A 21423-nucleotide genomic window follows, 5' to 3' on the forward strand; every position below is an offset into this window, starting at 1 on the left:
ACAATAGTCTCGGAGCAAGTCTCGGGCTCAGAAGCTCCCCAGGAATTTAAAATATTTTGCTGGCAGACCTTTACTCCACATATGCTTTAACCTCTTAAGGACCCAGCCATTTTACACCTTAGGACCCGGCCATTTTTTGCACATCTGACCACTGTCACTTTAAACATTAATAACTCTGGAATGCTTTTAGTTATCAATCTGATCCCGAGATTGTTTTTTCGTGACATATTCTACTTTAACATAGTGGTAAAAAAAATTTGTAACTTGCATCCTTTCTTGGTGAAAAATTTGAAAATTTTATGAAAAATTTGAAAATTTTGCATTTTTCTAACTTTGAAGCTCTCTGTTTGTAAGGAAAATGGATATTCAAAATATTTTAATTTTTTTTTCACATATAAAATATGTCTACTTTATGTTTGCATCATAAAATTGACAAGTTTTTACTTTTGGAAGACACCAGAGGGCTTCAAAGTTCAGCAGCAATTTTCCAATTTTTCACAAAATTTCCAAACTCACTATTTTTCAGGGACCAGTTCAGGTTTGAAGTGGATTTGAAGGGTCTTAATCTTAGAAATACCCCACAAATGACCCCATTATAAAAACTGCACCCCCCAAAGTATACAAAATGATATTCGGTCAGCCTTTTAACCCTTTAGGTGTTTCACAGGAATAGCAGGAAAGTGAAGGAGAAAATTCACAATCTTCATTTTTTACACTCGCATGTTCTTGTAGACCCAATTTTTGAATTTTTACGAGGGGTAAAAGGAGAAAATGTATACTTATATTTGTAGCCCAATTTCTCTCGAGTAAGCACATACCTCATATGTCTATGTAAAGTGTTCGGCGGGCGCAGTAGAGGGCTCAGAACCGAAGGAGTGACAAGGGGATTTTGGAGAGTATGTTTTTCTGAAATGGTTTTTGGGGGGCATGTTGCATTTAGGAAGCCCCTATGGTGCCAGGACAGCAAAAAATACCCACATGCCATACCATTTTGGAAACAAGACCCCTTGAGGAACGTAACAAGGAATAAAGTGAGCCTTAATACCCCACATGTGTTTCACGACTTTTGCATATGTAAAAAAATTAAATAAAATTTCACTAAAATGTGTGATTCCCCCCAAATTTCAAATTTTTGCAAGGGTTAATAGCAGAAAATACCCCCCAAAATTTGTAACCCCATCTCTTCTGAGTATGGAGGTACCCCATAAGTTGACCTGAAGTGCACTACGAGCGAACTACAATGCTCAGAAGAGAAGGAGTCATATTTGGCTTTTTGAGAGCAAATTTTGCTCGGGGGCATGTCCCATATAGGAAGCCCCTATGGTGCCAGAACAGCAAAAAATACCCACATGGCACACCATTTTGGAAACTAGACCCCTTGAGGAACGTAACAAGGAATAAAGTGAGCCTTAATACCCCACACGGGTTTCACGACTTTTGCATACGTAACAAAAAAAATAAAAAATTTAATTAAAATGGGTGTTTCCCCCCAAATTTCACATTTTTGCAAGGGTTAATAGCAAAAAATACCCCCCAAAATTTGAAACCCCATCTCTTCTGAGTATGGAGGTACCCCATAAGTTGACCTGAAGTGCACTACGAGCGAACTACAATGCTCAGAAGAGAAGGAGTCATATTTGGCTTTTTGAGAGCAAATTTTGCTCGGGGGGCATGTCGCATTTAGGAAGCCCCTACAGCAAAAAATACCCACATGGCATACCATTTTGGAAACTAGACCCCTTGAGGAACGTAACAAGGGGTACAGTGAGCATTTACCCCCCACTGGTGTCTGTCAGATCTTTGGAACAGTGGGCTGTACAACATTTTTAATTTGCACAGCCCACTGTTCCAAAGATCCGTCAGACACCTGTGGGGGGTAAATTCTCACTGCACCCCTCATTACATTCCATGAGGGGTGTAGTTTCCGAAATGGGGTCACATGTGGGGTTTAGTTTTTTTTGCGTTTGTCAAAACCGCTGTAACAATCAGCCACCCCTGTGCAAATCACCTCAAATGTACATGGCGCACTCTCCCTTCTGGGCCTTGTTGTGCGCCCCCAAAGCAGTTTGCGCCCACATATGGGGTATCTCCGTAGTCGGGAGAAATTGCATTACAAATTTTGGGGGCTTTTTTCCCTTTTACCTCTTGTCAAAATGAAAAGTATAGGGCAACACCAGCATGTTAGTGTAAAAAGTTTATTTTTTTACACTAACATGCTGGTGTAGATCCCAACTTCACATTTTCATAAGGGGTGAAAGGAGAAAAAGCCCCACAAAATTTGTTAGGCTATTTCTCCCGAGTACGGCGATACCCCATATGTGACCCTAAACTCTTGCCTTGAAATACGACAGGGCTCCAAAGTGAGAGCGCCATGTGCATTTGAGGCCTAAATTAGGGATTGCATAGGGGTGGACATAGGGGTATTCTACGCCAGTGATTCCCAAACAGGGTGCCTCCAGCTGTTGCAAAACTCCCAGCATGCTTGGACAGTCAACGGCTGTCCAGCAATACTGGGAGCTGTTGTTTTGCAACAGCTGGAGACTCCATTTTGGAAACAATGGCGTACCAGACGTTTTTCCTTTTTATTGGGGAGGGGGGCTGAGTAGGGGTATGTGTATATGTAGTGTTTTTTACTTTTTATTTTATTTTGTGTTAGTGTAGTGTAGTGTTTTTAGGGTACAGTCACATGGGCGGGGGGTTACAGCGAGTTTGAGCTGCCGCGCAAAATTTGCTGCATCGCAAACTTGCAGCCTGATACTCACTGTAAGCCCCCTGCCCATGTGAATGTATCCTGTACATTCACAGGGGGGGGACCTCCAGCTGTTGCAAAACTACAACTCCCAGCATGCACAGTCTATCAGTGCATGCTGGTAGTTATAGTTTTGCAACAGCTGGAGGCACACGGGTTGGGAAACACTGAGTTAGGAAACAGACAATGTTTCCCAACCAGTGTGCCACCAGTTGTTGCAAAACCACAACTCTCAGCATTCTCAAGCATGCTGGGAGTAGTAGTTGGCAACATCTTTAGAGCCAGATGTTGCCGAAATACAACTCCCAGCATGCTTGGAGTTGTAGTTTTGCAACATCTGGAGGACTACAGTTTGCAGACCACTAATACAGTGGTTCTCAATCTGTGCCCTTCCAGATGTTGCAAAACTACAACTCCCAGTATGCCAAAACTGTCCAGGCATGCTGGGAGTTGTAGTTCTGCAACATCTCAAGGGCCAGATGTTACAGAACTACAACTCCCAGCATGCCTGGACAGTAAGGGCATGCTGAGGATGTGTAGTTTTGCAACATCTGGAAGGGCACAGTGGTCTCCAAACTGTGGACCTCCAGATGTTGCAAAACTGCAACTCCCAGCATGCCCAGACGCCAAGGGCTGTCTGGGCATGTTGGGAGTTGTAGTTTACAGGGTCCCATTACAGCAATGCATGTCGCTTTACGGCAACGTGCATTGCTGTAAAGGGCCCGACCGCGGCTGAAGATCTACTCACCTGTCGCCGCCGCCGCCATCTTCCTGGCCGGGATCCGGGTCTTCAGGGACGAGGTAAGTACCGGGGCCGGTCCCCAGCACTCCCCCGTCCCCCGCCGCGTCCTCCGGTCTTCCTCCCGTCCTCTCCGGACTTTCAGGGGCCGGGCAGGACGGGAGGAAGTAACCGCCCCCCCCTGCGATTGGTCGGTTAGTTAACCGACAGATCGCAGGGGATCGGAGGAGGTGGCCGGCTTGCCACATCGCTCCTATTCTTTAGCATGGTCCTGGCTGTCTGTGACAGCCGGGATCATGCGAAATTACCGGGCGGTCGGGTCCCAGAGACCCGATCAGCCCGGTATCGCCGCAGATCGCAAGGGCGATTTCCCTTGCGATTTGCGGCGATCCTACATGGCCCCCCTCGGCGTTTGCCCTGGATGCCTGCTGAAGGATTTCAGCAGGCATCCAGTTCCGATCTCTGCCCGGCGCGCGGCAGAGACCGGAAAACGCCAGGGCGTATGGATACGCCCTGGGTCCTTAAGGCCCAGGGTGTGAGGGCGTATCCATACGCCCTGGGTCCTTAAGAGGTTAAAGGGGTACTCCACCCCTAGACATCTTAACCCCTCCAAAGGATAGGGGATAAGATGTCTGATCGTGGGTGTCCTGCTGCTGGGGACCCCCGCGATCTCGACTGCGGCACCACAGACATCCAGTGCACGGAACGAACTTCGCTCCGTGCTGGATGACTGGGGCAGAGGCTCGTGTGATTTGCGGCCACGGCTCTCAAAGCAAGTCTATGGGAGGGAGCGTGACGGCCATCATCCCCCTCCCAGGTCCTTGCATTGAGTGGGCGTGGCCGTGACATCACGAGCCTCCGGCGTTGCACCCGATGCTCTAAACAACACAAAGTGCAACAGGGAGATTGCGGGGTCCTGCCGCTGGAGACAGTCCTGTGGAGATTCAGCCGTGTTACCATCAGTAGATATCTATGTACTTGCAGGGAAAAGGAATTGCTTCTTCCAGTGATCTCTAGTGACATTACTGTATGTATGTGTAAGAGTAAAGGAGGTACCTCCCCCAAGTCTCGAGAGTGACAGAACAATTATCCAACTATTCGTTGGCACCTGAGCTCTCTGTGGGTCAGTAAGGTGGAATCCATGGTAGAAATCTGATACCCACTCTCGGATTTCTGCCGCAGATGTTAACTTATAATACCTCACATTTGGCAGTAGTTTTGGCCATGGATTAGCCTTATTCTATAAGGTTTATCCATGGCCAGCCAAGCCCAAGCGGAATCCGCATCAAATAAGTAATATGCCACTTCTTTTTCTGGAGAATGCAGATTTTATATAAGCATTGAAACGAATCTGTGGCATGTAAAATATTCTGCGGATTCTCATAGAAAACAATCAGTAGATATAATATGGTTTTATTGTGTATTCAGACACAGAGGCCAACATTTATCATTGTCTTTAGACAGTTTGTGTCTAGAAAAGGTGCAAAAAAGGCGCAAGCAGGGTTTATTTGCGCCTTTTCGTTTAGACATTTCTGCTGATTTTGAGTTACAATCCACTGATTTTGACAATACATATGATATGGAAGGATTTTATGAACTGCGCCTTTTTGTGAAAAGGCGCAAAAAAGTCTCTATAACTACACCAGCCCAGACTTAGCTAAGCTTTATGGTGTATGTGAAGAGAGAAATTTCAGAAAATGTGACCGGTGCAAAATTTATCAAATGCTCTGTGACCATTTAATAAATTTGGCTGCAGACAACTTCTCCTGAATCTATATCACCAGGTCTTTGCGATAAGGCTATGTACAATATAGAAACTTTTGCCATCTTGAGTATTGAGCTCTGCAGGACAGGGAGTATATCATATATATGTTACACAACAGTAGCCTCAGCTTAAAGGGGTACTCCACTGTTAAACACCTTATTCCCTATCTAAAGGATAGGGGAAAAGATGTCTGATAGTGGGGGGTCCCCTCGCGATCTCCAGACTGGTGACTGCGGCATTCAGAACACAGAAACTTGGAGCTTACATGTTTGTGACGTCACACCATGCCCCCTCCATTCATGTCTCCTCCCATCGACATGAATGGAGGGGTCGAGACAGCTGTGGTCGCCCGTCATCCGGCATGCAGTGCCGGATAGGGGATAAGATGTTTAGGGGTGGAGTACCCCTTCAAATACATAAAATCACTGGAAAATTGGTTTAGTGCATGCTGTAAAAAAGTACATTGTTCTAGACAGGAATGGCAGTAACCCCCCTAGTATTTGTGACTCATGGTTGTCATCTCTGGATTTTTTTTACCAACTTGACAAAAGACATAAGACTTAGATATTCTATTTAGCTTGGATAGAAATGTTCTTCAAGTAAGGAATACTGAGTCATAGGGGTGGAACATTTGCAGAAACGTTTTATAACTTTCCAGCTTTCACACATTATCAGCAAGTTTATTCCTTAAAGTGAGTAATGTGGTAAGAATAAAGGATATTGTGCTCAAAGATAATAAAACTCTTATTTTATTTCAGATCCAACTCAAATATTACGATAAAGATTTTCTGCTCAAGATGTCAGCCAAAACTCTGCTGTACACGATAACCAAGCAGTGATATATGAACTAGGCTTTTAGCACGGGTGGAGAGCAGACTTGTCCATCAATTGCCTGCTTATCAGTGTGAATACAGGGCGACACATGTCAACTCCAAATAATAAAATGTTTTTTAGGACTTATGAGTAGCTGAGTGGGCTATCACTCCTTACTTCTGCTCAGACTGAATGAGAAATATAACAAGCAAACCCTTATAAATAAACATTATAACACCCCAAAAGCATTATGCTCTATGAGCTCCTCATAATAATACACTGCTCAGAAAAATAAAGGGAACACTTAAACACCACAATGTAACACCAAGTCAATCACACTTCTGTGAAATCACACTGTCCACTCAGGAAGAACACTGATTGACAATCAATTTCACATGATGTTGTGCAAATGGAACAGACAACAGGTGGAGTGGTTCTGCAGGTGGTGACCACAGACCACTTCTCAGTTCCTGTGCTTCCTGGCTGATGTTTTGGTCACTTTTGAATGCTGGCAGAGCTTTCACTCTAGTGGTAGCATGAGACAGAGTCTACAACCCACACAAGTGGCTCAGGTAGTGCAGCTCATCCAGGATGGCACATCAATCTGGGCTGTGGCAAGAAGGCTTGCTGTGTCTGTGTGTAGTGTACAGAGCATGGAGGCGGTACCAGGAGAAAGGCCAGTACATCAGGAGACGTGGAGGAGGCTGTAGGAGAGCAACAACCCAGCAGCAGGACTGCTACCTCCGCCACTGTGCAAGGAGGAGCACTGCCAGAGCCCTGCAAAATGACCAGCAAAATGACCAACAGTATCAAGGACAGTTAACAATAACATAATTTAAAGGACACATTAGGTAAATACGCAACCATACATTACAATAATAGGGCACAGGATACCAGAGTGACACCACCCCTACGTGGCGTTTCAACAAAGGTTTGCCCAAACGCTGCGTTGGGGTGGTGTCGCTCTGGTGTCCTGTGCCCTATTATTGTAATGTATGGTTGAGTATTTACCTAATGTGTCCTTTGAATTATGTTATTGTTAACTGTCCTTGATATTTGTAAAGCTGCTACTCACCTGCTGCTATGAGAGTTGTCTATGTACATGCACTGAGGCACTTTATACAATATCTGGGTGATACCTGTGTTTTTTCATCCCCCCTGGATATCCTCCTATATTTTATTATATTCATATTCTAATAAAGTAAATTTTTTGCAAACATTCATTTGAATGACTCCAGATTTTTTCTATGTACATATGTTTACACATAGCGAATATGCTGCAGATTTGCACTAGCTTCACGTCATTCACAGTAGCATCAAAGTGGACGACATTTTACACATCTTATTCACAAACAGTGGAAAACAATCTGCAAAAAAACTGACCTGTGGTGCAGAATTTAAAGCAACTCCAGCATGGTTCTGCATGGTGAGAAGCTGCAAGCGCTGTCTGACGTAACTGTACCAAGCCAAGCAAGTTCTGTGCATGAGCACTATCCTAATTAATAGGACTCATGCATGGAACTCGCTGGGCATGATACAGTTGCCTTGGCAACTGTATAGTCCAGCGTGGTCTACGCCTCTCCATGCAAATAGAGCAGGAGAGCAATGCTGGAATCACGCTACGCAAAGTTTGATGCACAGCGAGGAATCAGCTGTGTATTCTTCTAAGAATAGACATACAGGGCTACCCATTGGCAGACCTGTGGGTGCAGTGAGGTTTGGTGGCGGGCCTGTACGTCACAGTCTCCAACAGCTCGCTTGCCCAGTCTTTAAACCTCACTGCGCACACAGGGCTGCTGCGGGTAGCCCTGTGTGTCTGCTCTTAGAAGAATACGCAGTGTATTTCCTGCTGTGCAGCAGATTTTGCACAGCATGAAATATGCTGCATATACGCTACGTGTGACCATACCCTAAGTCTGCAACAGGTCATTTCATGTTGCGGAAAGGCATTGTGTCTCTTCCTCACTGACTTCAAAAGGTAAGTTAATATCCCCAATAAATGCTAGAAAAACAGAACAAATCCACAGAAAAATCCTTAAAGGGGTACTCCGCTGTAAACATCTTATCCCCAATCCAAAGGCAGCGGCGGCGTCTGGAACACGAAAGCTTGCAGTTTCTGCGTTTGTGATGTCACGTCACACCCCTCCATTCATGTATACAGGAAGGGGTGTGAAGCTAGTACATAGCAGTCACGCTTCCTCCCATAGACGTGAATAGAAGGGGCGTGGCGGCCAGCATTGCCAGTCATCGGGCACGGAGCGGAGTTCGCAGTGAAGATCGCAGGGGTACCCAGCGGCGGGACCCCAGTGATCTAACAAAGGATAGGGGATAAGATGTTTACAGCGGAGAACCCCTTTAAATACAAATTTTTAATACACTGGCTTTTTCCTATTTACATAGTTTTCACCATTATCCACAGCATTTCCACCCTAAAATAAATTCAATACTTATTGTGCACTAAGATGTTATAGAATACAGAATTTCAGTATGTAGCACTGTAAGGTGGATTTTCTCATTTTGTGCTAATAGTATGGTTACCATACACAATTGATTTGGAGTTTATTTTTTATAGCTTCTACCTGAAGCAGAGGAACAGGTGTCTTCCAACTATCAAGTTCTACCATAAAAATGCAATGCTTTCCATGATACTATATAAACAGTAGGCTGCTAGTGTGTAGCGAATAGTCTGTTTTGAGGACATACACTATGAAATCTCTATGAATGCTAATAAATTCATTATGTATACCCCAAGCTCAAAGCACCTAAAGAGGACCCTTTGGCCTGCCAAGTCTGCCTCAAAAGAGTCCAGATTTGCTTAGACAGAACCGAAAAAAATTAGATTATTAGCATTTTACTCATGGATTTACAGACATTGTCTGTCATATCTGCATCCCTAGTGGCGCGATGGATGGCTAGAAACCTTATAAGACACGAAGGCGATAACATATTAAATGTAATGTGGTAAATATAGCACAAATGTTCTGCAATTAGATAATGCTAAGCTAGATGTAGCTATCTAGACATGGAAATATAGGCAAGGTGGGGACAAAGTGGGGAGACACTGACAATGAATGCTACTATACACAGCAATGTATCTGGGGAAGAGAATGCTAAAGTTGCCAGGCTATCCTGATATAAATGTACTGATGCCAGGCTATAATCTGTTTCCTATTAACAACTGACAGATGAGCTCCATTATGAATGCATGTAAGTTTAAGGCCTAAAACAAATGGTATTGACATGTTGGATCCACCGTGGAGAAGGATGTTTACTGGTAATGGATGTTTTTAAAAGCAGTGGTCAATGCCAAAGTTTCAGTAAAAAAATATATATTTTTAAATATAATCTCTCCTTCATTTCATTCTGAAATTGTTAATGGTGAGAATCTTAAAACCTCATTTTTTAACTGAAACTTAAAACATTACTGTCATTACAACAACTTTTGATGTAGATCCTTGCAGTCTGTTTTCGTTAGCTGTTGTTAGACTCAGTCTGTCTTTAGTAACAGGGACACAAGGCAGAACACCTTGTGCTGTAGAAGATAAGAAGAGAGTTGACCACCCATATAGTTCTGGTCACCTGTTCTGTCCCTACGGACCCATTTAAATGACCTATATCTGAATTGAATCTGTATGGTATGTATAAAGCTTTACTCAACTGATCCAACCTACTTCTGAGACTCCTAATAGGTGAATTAGACCCCAGCCTTATGATCAGTGAGGGTTGTAGGAGTCAGACCACGACCAATTCAATATATAGTGCTTCTCAGCATGTGATAAATATTATATAAACTCTAAAATCTTTACATTCATAGCCAGCTCATTGGTTAAAACGTCTGGTAAGAAAGACTCCGAATTTTTTTTTATTTATTTCTTTGTCTAGTACTCTTTATCAGGAGCTATGTGAATATGCCTACAAGCCTATAATTTCCTAATCTTTTAACTGGTTCCCACTAAAAAGCGTCCATATTTGACTGATGCAAATATTGAGTCAAGAACAAAAATTTAAAAATAAACAATGAAACTACCTGGAAAGTGCTCCTTCCGCTGGGACTTGTGACATGTGTTACCGAATGTTGATCGACTAAATCCAAGGCATAGAGGGCTGTGGGCCCAAAGATAAATTTCAGTCTAAAGAAAAAATAAAATTGAAAAAAAAAAAATGAATGAAAAAAGAAAACAGCATAAAGTATAATAAAACACCCACCATCCAAGGTCTGTGACTGTATGTGTGACTGAAGGCCTCTGTAGGAGATATCAAGAGCTTGACTGCCAGATGGTGGAAACATGCTAACCTTACTATGATATATTATGACTTTTGGCACCATCGCCGATCCAAAGAATGGGATTGGCTGTGTATGTGCTGGCCATGCAGGCACCGTGCTGCCTATTCATTACTGTGTTCTTGGGATTGGAAGAGATCCCAGCAGTTGTATCCCTACTGATCCTCTAGTTACCCCTTTTCCTATGGTTAGGGAACCATTTGTTTTCCACCTGCCTTTATTCTTACTCTCCAAATACAATTTTCTGCACTTTGCCATTAGATGCATGACATAGGCACCTATGCTAGGATAGCAATCTAGTATTCTTTTAAACATTTATATCTTGGCGAGGAGGTTTAAATGGGTACTCTGGCCCTAAAACATCTTATCCCCTATATAAAGGATAGGGGATAAGAGGTCTGATCACGGGGGACCTGCCGTGGGGACCCCGGCAATCTCTCATAGAGCACCCACCAGTCTCAGCTGCACGCAGCGCTGGAGGCTCCATGTCTGAAGGAGCGCTCCAGGCTCCATGTCCGAAGCCTCATGACCGCGGCCCTGTGGTTGTGAGGCTTCAGAGACAGAGCCTGTAGCACTGCGTGCAGCTGAGACAGGTGGGTGCTGCATGAGAGATTGCGGAGGGCCCCAGCAGCGGGACCCCCGCGATCAGACATCCTATCCCCTACCCTTTGGATAGGGGATAAGATGTTTTAGGGCGGGAGTACCCCTTTAAGGAAGTTTCTAGGAATATACACTAATGGCCTCTCATTGGAGAATGAAGTGGCCATGATGCTGGGGTTCCTTTCGATGTATATCCAAGCACAGTGGTGCCTTCACATATGAGGTTGTGCCCAGTACTGAAGCTCAGCCCTATTCAAGTGAGTGCCGCACACTGATATGCTTTGCAGGACAGGGGCTAGACTGCCACACATTGGTGGCTTATCCTAAGTAGAGGCAGAGTGACCAAACATTCAATGGATGACATCAGTCAGTCAGGTGTATAAAATGTATATATGTGAACATATAGGCTTTTCCAATGGATGCCTGTGAAGGATGGCACTCATGGATGCCATGCATTAGCCATCCACCACCTAAAGGTTCCCATGTTAAAAAATGCATGCACTGTTTTTCCTAGATGGTGCTTTAAATTGGTATCATGTTTAACCTATCTTTACAGAGTGTTTATTAGTTTATTATGTTGACCACCCATAACACTAGATTAAATAGATCCATTAGGTAATGATTAAGTATATATTTATTGTGTAAAATAAATTATATATACAGACTATAAATACTGTAAGCTTCTTTTGCAATGTAATTTTTTTGAGTAAACCAAATAATCAGATATGTATAAAATATACATTGGTGGCCTTCCACTTGGACATTGGCTATTTAATGTAACACATAATAGAGCCTAATTCTAAACATAGATGTGCATAAAATGCATTGTACTTCACTCATATGGAATATACAGTTTATACGTGGGTGGTTACATAAAGCAAATAAATGTGGTTTGGGTTATTTAGCTCTTCTTAATCCGAATACCACCAATGAAAAATTCAATAAACTCATGTGATTTGTTATGTTCGGATATATACATATAGCAAACATCAAAATGCACAGAGACAGCATTTCCCTCTGTAAACAATTCAGTTGATTTTTATTTATATATATTTCTAGGAAAGCTGGATTTCCTGGAATCCTGACGGGGCAATCTGCTTGGTATACAGAGAAACTAGAGAAACAATGAGATATACCTATGAGTGTTTCATAACCTATATGAGTGTTTCATAACCTATAAGAATCCCAGGATCTCATTACAATAGACAAGATTTGACACAATTTAACATATTCTACAAATTTTCATTTCTGAAATATACATAAATATCCTCCAGCATCTGTCCCTGACACATCCTGACACTAATCCTGCCTTTTATTATTTTCAAAACCCCCTTTTTACAGGCTTCTCAGCCTGCTCAGTCAGCAGTGTTCCAGTGAGGGAGGAGGTGGGCGTGGCCCGGCAGGCGCAACGTCATCTGATGCCTGCCAGGGCCAGCTTCCGCCCTTCTTCCTGCTTTTCAACAAATATTATACTAACCAAAATTGGAGCTTATATCCCCCTCTCTCCTCTTTCTACTGCCATGAGGTTTTTCACAGCGAGATGAATGGTACTGGAGGGGAGGAGAAGGGGAAGATGCAGGGGGCGGGGATATTTAAATTATGTGTGCTGTTTCAGATACAGGCAGAGAGCGAGCTGCACGGACACGATTTCCTGCAGTGGGACCACTGCCCTGGCAAGCAGTGGTCCGAACGTGCCTTACTTGTGGGGGGGGGGGGGGGGGGGGGGAGACATCCAGGACCCAGTAGGGCAACACCTAGTAGCCAGGATTTCAAAGGAGAAAAAATATGGTAAAACACAATTTTTTAAAGAAATATATTATAAAGATTTTTATTTTTTAATAATCTATGTGATATAAAAAGTTTACTTTAATGACAGTGCCCATTTAATCCTCTGCAAATCCAATAGAAAAATCCAATTTGCTTCTATTTACTTTATCAATGGTGCAGAATCAGCACAAAAAATTCGCACCAGTTTTGCTATGGGTTGCGTCTATTGCTCTCTATTGCTGTGTGCCATGTCACAGAGCATTGACCATCTTCCCACTGTTATGTGTATACACGCCATATAGCGGGAAGGGGCTAATACAGACCTGGTGTGTACAGTGTAGGTAAAAAGAAGCCATTTCTTGTGTCCTGATTCTCATTGGTTAAGACTTCATTTACATCTGCATCAAAGGTTCCATCGCAGATTCAGTTCAAGGCTGAAAAACCGAGCAGGACTGTCCGCCTCACAATAGACACCAACAGATCCCATTGACTTAAATTCGTTGGGTTTTCTGAGGTGTCCATAAGTCTAGCAGGATTTGAGCGGACAAAAAAGAAAAAGTGTGCAACTATTTTGCCCCACTTATGTCCTGCTGTTTAAACAGATCCCATTTGAACAGAGCTCCCATGTAGAGGTCAGCTCAGCCTAACCCGCACAATGGCAGGAATCATTTCACTAGACAATGGGGCAGAATTACCCAGCATGTTTGAACATCAGTGCTGACACAATAGCTGAGTGTTCTAAAAGGGAATGACAAGATGACCAGAAGCCTTCATAATATATATGAAATAATATAGTGAAACTGAATTTTATTTTTTACTTTTTATTATATCAATTTAAACTTTGTTATGCTTTGTCACAATTCAGACAGGGTCAACTTACTCAATTTATCTAAATATCTAATATTCTTTTTGCTTACTAAGTCAATAAAAATACTCACCCCAGGAGATGTTCGTCAGAAACTGAAAATAAAATATATATATAAATGAATATCAGCACAATGACATACATACCTACATACATGCATACAGTGCCGTGCTCATATATTCCAGATTAATTTAAAAAAAAAGTTTAAAGTGGTACTATTTTCTTCAAATCAACTGGTGCCAGAAAGTTAAACAGATTTGTAAATTACTTCTATTTAAAATGTTTAATCCTTCCAGTACTCATCAGCTGCTGTATACTACAGAGGAAGTTGAGTAGTTCTTTTCTGTCTGACCACAGTGCTCTCTGCTGATACCTCTGTCCATGTCAGGAACTGCCCAGAGCAGGAGAGGTTTGCTATGGGGATTTGCGACTAATCTGGACAGTTCCTGACACAGACAGAGGTGTCAGCGGAGAGCACTGCGGTCAGGCAGAAAAGTACTACACAACTTCCTCTGTAGTATACAGCAGCTGATAATTACTGGAAGGATAAAGATTTTTTTATAGAAATAATTAACTTTCTGGAGCCAGTTTATATGAATTTTTTTTTTCCACCAGAGTACCCCTTTATAGTGTGTCTTGCAGGTACATGATCTCTTATATTAAAAGAAGATTGATCTCCCAAGACAACACATTGCTGTCTCAGGAGGTTTGGATTGATTTTGTTAATAAGCTCTAGCCCCGCCCCCTGGAGTATTTTTTTTAAATTTGATGTCAGAGTACCCTTTTTAAGTGCCTTGAAATACTCCCAAAAGGAAGAACTACCCATCTATAAAGTGTTTGGGGCTTCCTGTCTATCATCAGTACAGAGCAGGGAGCCGGCTAGCTAGGCCTTTGTCAAGGGACTGAAGGAGTACATGACCGGGGATTATAAGCCAAGCCAGAATGTCTCCAACAAGGAAGACACCCATCTTTAGACAGTTGCTTTGGGCTTGTTACCTAACGTGCACAGAACCAGGCACTGGCTGAAACTGCAAGGGTAAAGTTTCTCCTTGAGGAGAGCGTCAAAAGACGTGTGCTCCACTGTGAAAAAAAGGGAATATTCAAAACAGCTCTCGGAAATGTATCTTGCTACCAATTTCCATCTGTATGAAGTGTGACAAAAATCTGAAGACAGAAAGAGCTTTGGGTAGACATGTCCAAGGTTGAAACGTTTGGCTCAAACATAATGGCACTGGATTAAAGAGAAAAAAAGTCTTCATGCCAACATTTTTGTCATTAAAAATAGAGAAAAATTTTGAAGTGTGCCAAATTCTCAAACTTATATAAGGGCAAGCTGCAGAGAAAACATCTTGTGATGTTAATTTAGGCACCATGATAAAATTATACTGTTAATATAGACACTGCACTGGTAAAACGCCTGTATTACTGCATGCCATCATGCATTCCATGACCGGCCATCTTGAAGTACATGTTCTGTACTGCTCCTTACCTGTGCCAGTATGATTCTGGTACAATGGTGGATATAAATCAAAAACAGTCTACTGCTCACCCTTCCTGCACGTGAATCTTCTGGTTCTTGCACCTGACGCAGCTAAGAGCAGAGGTTCCGGGGTCCCGACACGTGGAAGGGTGAGCGGTTCACTGTCCCAAAACTTTCATTTGCAGGACTTTTTGGAAAGTTACCAACAATACAATAAGGAGACGGACATCTAGTGACCTAGAAGGTGAATGCGGGTTTGCCTGCTTTTTTCCCTTTAGGAATCCTTGCTCTCAATATGCTTTTCTTCAATATTCTTTATTTACTTCAAAATTAATGTGTGACACAATATTTATAAAAAAAAATTCAAATTCAAAGTGGCAATATTTATACTTTTTTTTTTTTTTTTTTTTTTTTTTTTTTTTACAAAATTGGCTTTATTATGAGTATTTGAGGACTAAGCTGCTTTGCACACATGAAGTTTGTAATTTTTGTTATATTTTTTGATCACGCCCACAAAGTTTACAGTGCCATTTATCTTGCATATTATCTGACAATTTGTGGTGAATAAATGTATTTTTTTTATTAATAATTTGAACTATTATTGCTTATTAATTGGTCACCCACAAGGGCCCTATGCATGTTCCATTTGTTATATGCTGAACAAGTATATTCTTGATAATATATCTGTTTTCATTTATTGTGTATTTTTTTTTTTACTTTGAGCGCCAGTCCCATTTATCTTATCTTCCTTATCTTTAGCATCACAGGAATAGGTTGTCATACTTATTGTAGGCCCCAAAAATGAATCACTATGTTTCATAGCATGATGTCGGCCATTTTGTTGTAAGTTCTAAATAGACCACAGTGTATTCTAAAGTTCTTCTATTCAAGTAGCAGTCTGGGAGTAGAATACTTGTTGTCTCTTTAGATTTCTATGGATGTTTAGATAAGACAGATAAAGGAGGCTAGTTACATTCCCTAGACATTCACACATGTGTGTTAGAGAATCATCCATTGTATTATTATCTTTCCCATGAATTTGATAGAGTCACCAACTAAACATTTTCAACACTATGTCTGGAGAAACCATGTTTTGATTACTTATATATGTCAAAAATAATCCCTGATCTTATAATATAGTGTTCCATACGTCAAGTGTGGAATGTGGGTTTAAGACCATTATTGACAGTTAACCCTTAATGGTAATGATGCTAATTGCTTATGCAATAGCACCCCCTAGCGTATGGGTAGTTGACATTACACCGACAGGAAAGGCATTATGGGTGATATGCTCAATGCATTCTGGGTATCATAGTGATGCCATAGTCATTACCACATGTACACGCCCAACCTACATTCATTGGGGAATTCCAATTTAGGGAGGTGTGTCTAATTAAAAAGTCTGGTAAACCAGATGTTAGGGGCTGGAGAGAACACACAAAGACAGAGGAAAAAGGTCCAACAAGGTGAAAAAGCCATGTGAGATCCCAGCAAGTCGGACTGATCACACGGTACTGGACCAATGGCTATCCATGACGATGAGATGGACCGTTCAATTTTCCTAGGACCAGAAGCGAGGTTCTTACATAGACTTGGAAAGAGACACAAAACTGGTATTCCATTTAATTAAGACTAATTGGGATAATGTGGATGGAATTATACCATTTAGAATGGCATATAAATTTATTAAATAAAATAATTATCTCCATATTGAGATTATAGTTTTAGGATATTGTGAGACACAATCTATCAAAGCATTAAACAATTGCTTTAGATATTGATAGAACTCCTATACTCGCCAAACTAAGTGTTATAAGTATATTTCCCACACAGGAAACTTGTTTCAAGTTCTTTCTCCTAAAATATAGTCTAACAAGATCATAAGATTCTGCTATTTGTCTTAATGTCTTACCAAGATCATGTATAGAAAAGTAATCCAGAATGGGGCGGAAGTATTCTTCCAGGTTCATATCCTTTGATGTATTTGCCCATTCTTGGAATCATGTGATATGTAGTTGGTTAGAAGGGACGGGGAATGTATTTAGCATTCCATATGAGATGTCTATAATTAGATATTGCCCATCTTGATATCATGAGTTTCATCTGGATAGAGTGATATGTAACCTTTTTATTGTATGATATCCTAACCTAGTAGCTTTTGTTTCATTGTAACAAGTTACTCACTACGCACATGTATTGTTCTACTATATGTAGTCAATCAACAAGCTTGTAATGCTTACTAATATATCTAATTGATAATCATCTGCATATATCATTGTGTTTATTACTCATTTATGTTTATAATCTTATAACCAATAAATCTGCATACTTTTATAATACCTGTATATTATTGTATATTGCAAAACTACATCCTTAAGCGTTAATGTCATCCCGTCATAAAAAGAATCTTAGGCCTGTCAGCAGACCATAGGCTGCTTTATGTCATCCAGGAGGCTGCTGAACTATTTACAAACTAAATATTGCAATTTTTTCTGCTGCCTACCCATATTAATGAACTTCTCTGAGTTATTGGGTGTGACTACTACTATTATTAGTTACGGATATCTCAATACAATTCTTTTAAGACCAAGTATGAGTACAGATACTTTTATTCAAGTACTTACTGAAACTACTTATCGATACCAGTGTCCCAGGCCTGCGCAATATGCTGGCGATGGGTACAATACATTTGTGATAGTGCCCCAAAACATAACAATACCACACAGTGCCCCCAATAAATAGCAGCGCACAGTGTCTCAATGTATAGCAGCGCCACACCGTGCCCCCCATATGTAGCGGCGCCACACAGTGCCCCCCCCCAATAAATAGCAGCGCCACACAGTACCCCCAATGTATAGCAGCGCCACACAGTGCCCCAATGTATTGGTGATATTGTCCCAATATATACCAGCACCACACAGTGCCCCCAATATATATAGCAGCTCCAGTGTCCCAATATTTAGCAGTGCCACACGGTGTGCACAATATAAAGCAGTGCCACACAGTGCGCCAATGTATAACAGTGCATGCCACAGAGTGCCCCCAATATATAGCAGAGCAACACAGTGCTCCAAATATATAGCAGTGCATGCCACAGAGTGCCCCCCAATTTAAAGCAGTGCCACACAGTGCCCCAATGTATAGCAGTGCATGCCACAGAGTGCCCCCAATATATAGCAGTGCCACACAGTGCCCCAATGTATAGCAGTGCATGCCACAGAGTGCCCCCAATACATAGTGTCACACAGTGCTCCAAATATATAGCAGTGCCATACAGTCTGCCCTTTACATAAGAGTAACACAAATGCCGTGAACTGTTTGAAGACTAAAGCAGTGTCCCACAAAAAAAATGTAAACAAATATTCCTTTCTCCTGCTGTAATTCATAATCCCCTCCTAGGCCTGAAGACTCTTCTGGCCAGGCCTGACACTTGCAACTCATATGGGGTAGTGATGACTTCACCGTACTGTCTGCGTCCTGGCAGAAGCAACTGAACGACAGGAAAGGAGTTCCCAGTATGCACTACTGGACAATCTAGGACCCACCATTCGAGACCCTACAGACCGGGACCCCATGGTAGATATCTGGGACATTAGCTTGAGTACAAGTACTCATGTAAATGTCCAGTATCAGCGCCGATACTGGTATATCCCTACTATTAGTCATATTAGGAAATTACTAAAAATCAAAATGTCCTAATGTCAACTTCAACAAAGGATCCGGCAAAGGCCTCAGCTCTCACAACTTTATACATTGTATTATTTTCTATTTGGACCCAGGGGTTAAAAGTATGTGAATTCCTGTAACAAAGACCGAAAATAATCCTGGATGGATGAGATTTCCCCTCTAGCTCCAGGGATGTTCTGCAGCACAATGCTATTTGCAGGTAACTTTCCTGCCTTTGTCACACCATGCTGTGCTATACTCTGCTCCAGACACACCAAACATTGGACGTGGACAGGGAAAGACCAGTATTAAGTCATCACAATGTTTTTCTAAGGAAATACATCTATCGTCTCAAAAAACCTAAAACTATAAAATATGGTGTCCACATGTGGAGACAAATAAACTGTTTCCACAGAAGAAGAACAAAGGGAACATTGATTCAAATGAAAAACAAAGAACTATGACATAAACCATCAGCTATGGAATAGAAGCACAAAAATCATATTTGTTCTAATGTTCTTGAATTACTCGGGTTCAGCAGCGAGCTGCGAGATGATGAGATACTTAAACGTAAGTGGTTAAATATATGCTCTGGTGAGTGTGAACATAGTATTTTCCATTACAACATTGGGAATGTGTTGCTGTAGTCTGAAGTGGATGACACTTGTAATATGAGGATGATAATCCCATAGAGGAGCCCTTCACTAATATTATAAAATATTATACTGAGAGACATCCGAGCTCGACCTGATATTAGAAAGGACTTCTAATGGAGTTCACATTCACATTTTTGGAGTTCATATTTTTGGATTATAACTTTACTGTTATAGTTATTACACTCATTTTGTAATATTATTTAACTTCCATAAAATTATATTAGGGGAGTCTGCTGCTCACAGGCTGTAGGTTAAAGGGGTATTCCAGGAAAAAACTTATATATATATATATATATATAAATCAACTGGCTCCAAAAAGTTAAACAGATTTGTAAATTACTTCTATTAAAAAATCTTAATCCTTTCAGTACTTATGAGCTTCTGAAGTTAAGGTTGTTCTTTTCTGTCTAAGTGCTCTCTGATGACACCTGTCTCGGGAAATGCCCTGTTTAGAAGAGGTTTGCTATGGGGATTTGCTTATAAACTGGGCGGTTCCCGAGACACGTGTCATCAGAGAGGATTTAGACAGAAAAGAACAACCTTAACTTCAGAAGCTCATAAGTACTGAAAGGATTACGATTTTTTAATAGAAGTAATTTACAAATCTGTTCAACTTTTTGGAGCCAGTTGATATATATAAAAAAGTTTTTTCCTGGAATACCCCTTTAATGCCCTGTTCCCCAAGGGTCTATATGGTACTTATGAGAATAAAGCAGGTAATAATAGAGGCTATCAACATTTAAAGGTTTTCGAGAAGGAGGTTCAAGGCACATTATCAAAATGAATATTGTTTTTGCAACACTTTTGCTATAATTTTGCAGCAAGTTTTGAAGCTTTTTCTTAAATCTCAGCAACAATATGATGTTAAAATCAGTAAATTTTATACATGAATAGACCTTAAGACTTTTACTATTTAGGGGTAGATTTCTGAGACAGCCTATGGGCTTTAAAGGGGTACTCGGCTGCTCAGCACTAGGAACAAATTGCTCCGAACGCTGGAGCCAGTTCGTGGAATCATAGCCCCGCCCCTCATGACATCACGCCCCACCCCCTGAATGCAAGTCTATGACTTGCATTGAGGGGCGGGGCGTGATGTCATGAGGGGGCAAGGCTATGAGGTCACGAGCTCCCATCGCTGGCTCCAGCATTCGGAACAGTTTGTTACAAACGCTGAGCACCGGAGTACCCCTTTAAGGCTATGTTCACATGGCGTAAAATGTGCAAAATGTCTACACGGAGAACAGGTGTGGACATTCTGCACATTTGAATAATCCATAATTTGAATAATACACCATCTCATAGAGGGCAATGAATTTCAAAGCGAAATCCGCAATAAGAATAGATAAGCCTTTTCTTTTTACGGATGCCAGAATCAGAATTTCCGTGCTAGTTATTTCCACTGTGTGAAAATTGCAGCAGAGTCCGATACACTGCACCAAAGAAAGACTGACTTTGGCACTGAACATGCCATGGTTCTGGTGAGAAGCTCAGATATTTTTCTGTAAAGAACTATGTGAAGGACATTTAGGGTCTATTCCCACGTACAGTATTCTGTGCAGGATTTGAAGATGTGTTCAGTCATTTAGTCTACATTGAAATCTGTAGCAGAAAATCCTGCGCATCAAATCTGTGCAGAATACTGTACATGTGAATAGACCCTTAAGATTCTGTTATAGCAAATGCTGTAAGTGCAACTTATTGCTGTATGTGAATTATTACAACAAACCCAGAACTACTGAATTGTGACACCTGCCTGTTTGGGTCTGTTGGAAGACTGTTTGTAGGGTCCCGTTCTACAAAACTTAAAACATCATACTGGTTATAGAGAGCAGAGACTTCTTGGTGTTGGATCTTTTTAAAAGAAATCTTATGAACTTCTACCCGAATTATCTGGGCCTACGCAAACAAAGATTACTTAAACCATCACCATTACCACTGGCATAGCAACTGCCCAAAACATACTGATAAACAGGAAAGAGTGATCTAAGGTTTCTGCCATTGGGGGAGGAAGTGACGGCGGCATGAGCTAGAGCCGCGCACT

The 21423-nt window shown here is 41.5% G+C and overlaps 1 protein-coding gene across 5 annotated transcripts in view; it reads right to left on the bottom strand.

Moving 5' to 3' along the window:
- ZSWIM7 (zinc finger SWIM-type containing 7) overlaps nt 1-21423 on the bottom strand; it is a 151092-nt gene that overhangs the window by 77874 nt on the left and 51795 nt on the right. For all 5 annotated transcript variants that reach the window (XM_056559158.1, XM_056559157.1, XM_056559159.1 and 2 more), the window contains exons 3-4: nt 13654-13675; nt 10094-10196 (exon numbers count right to left, since the gene is read on the bottom strand). In XM_056559158.1, the coding sequence (XP_056415133.1) occupies nt 10094-10196; nt 13654-13675 (125 nt within the window). The remainder of the gene's footprint in view (nt 1-10093; nt 10197-13653; nt 13676-21423) is intronic.

Source organism: Hyla sarda, chromosome 2 (genome assembly GCF_029499605.1).
Source record: "Hyla sarda isolate aHylSar1 chromosome 2, aHylSar1.hap1, whole genome shotgun sequence".
NCBI lineage: Eukaryota > Metazoa > Chordata > Amphibia > Anura > Hylidae > Hyla > Hyla sarda.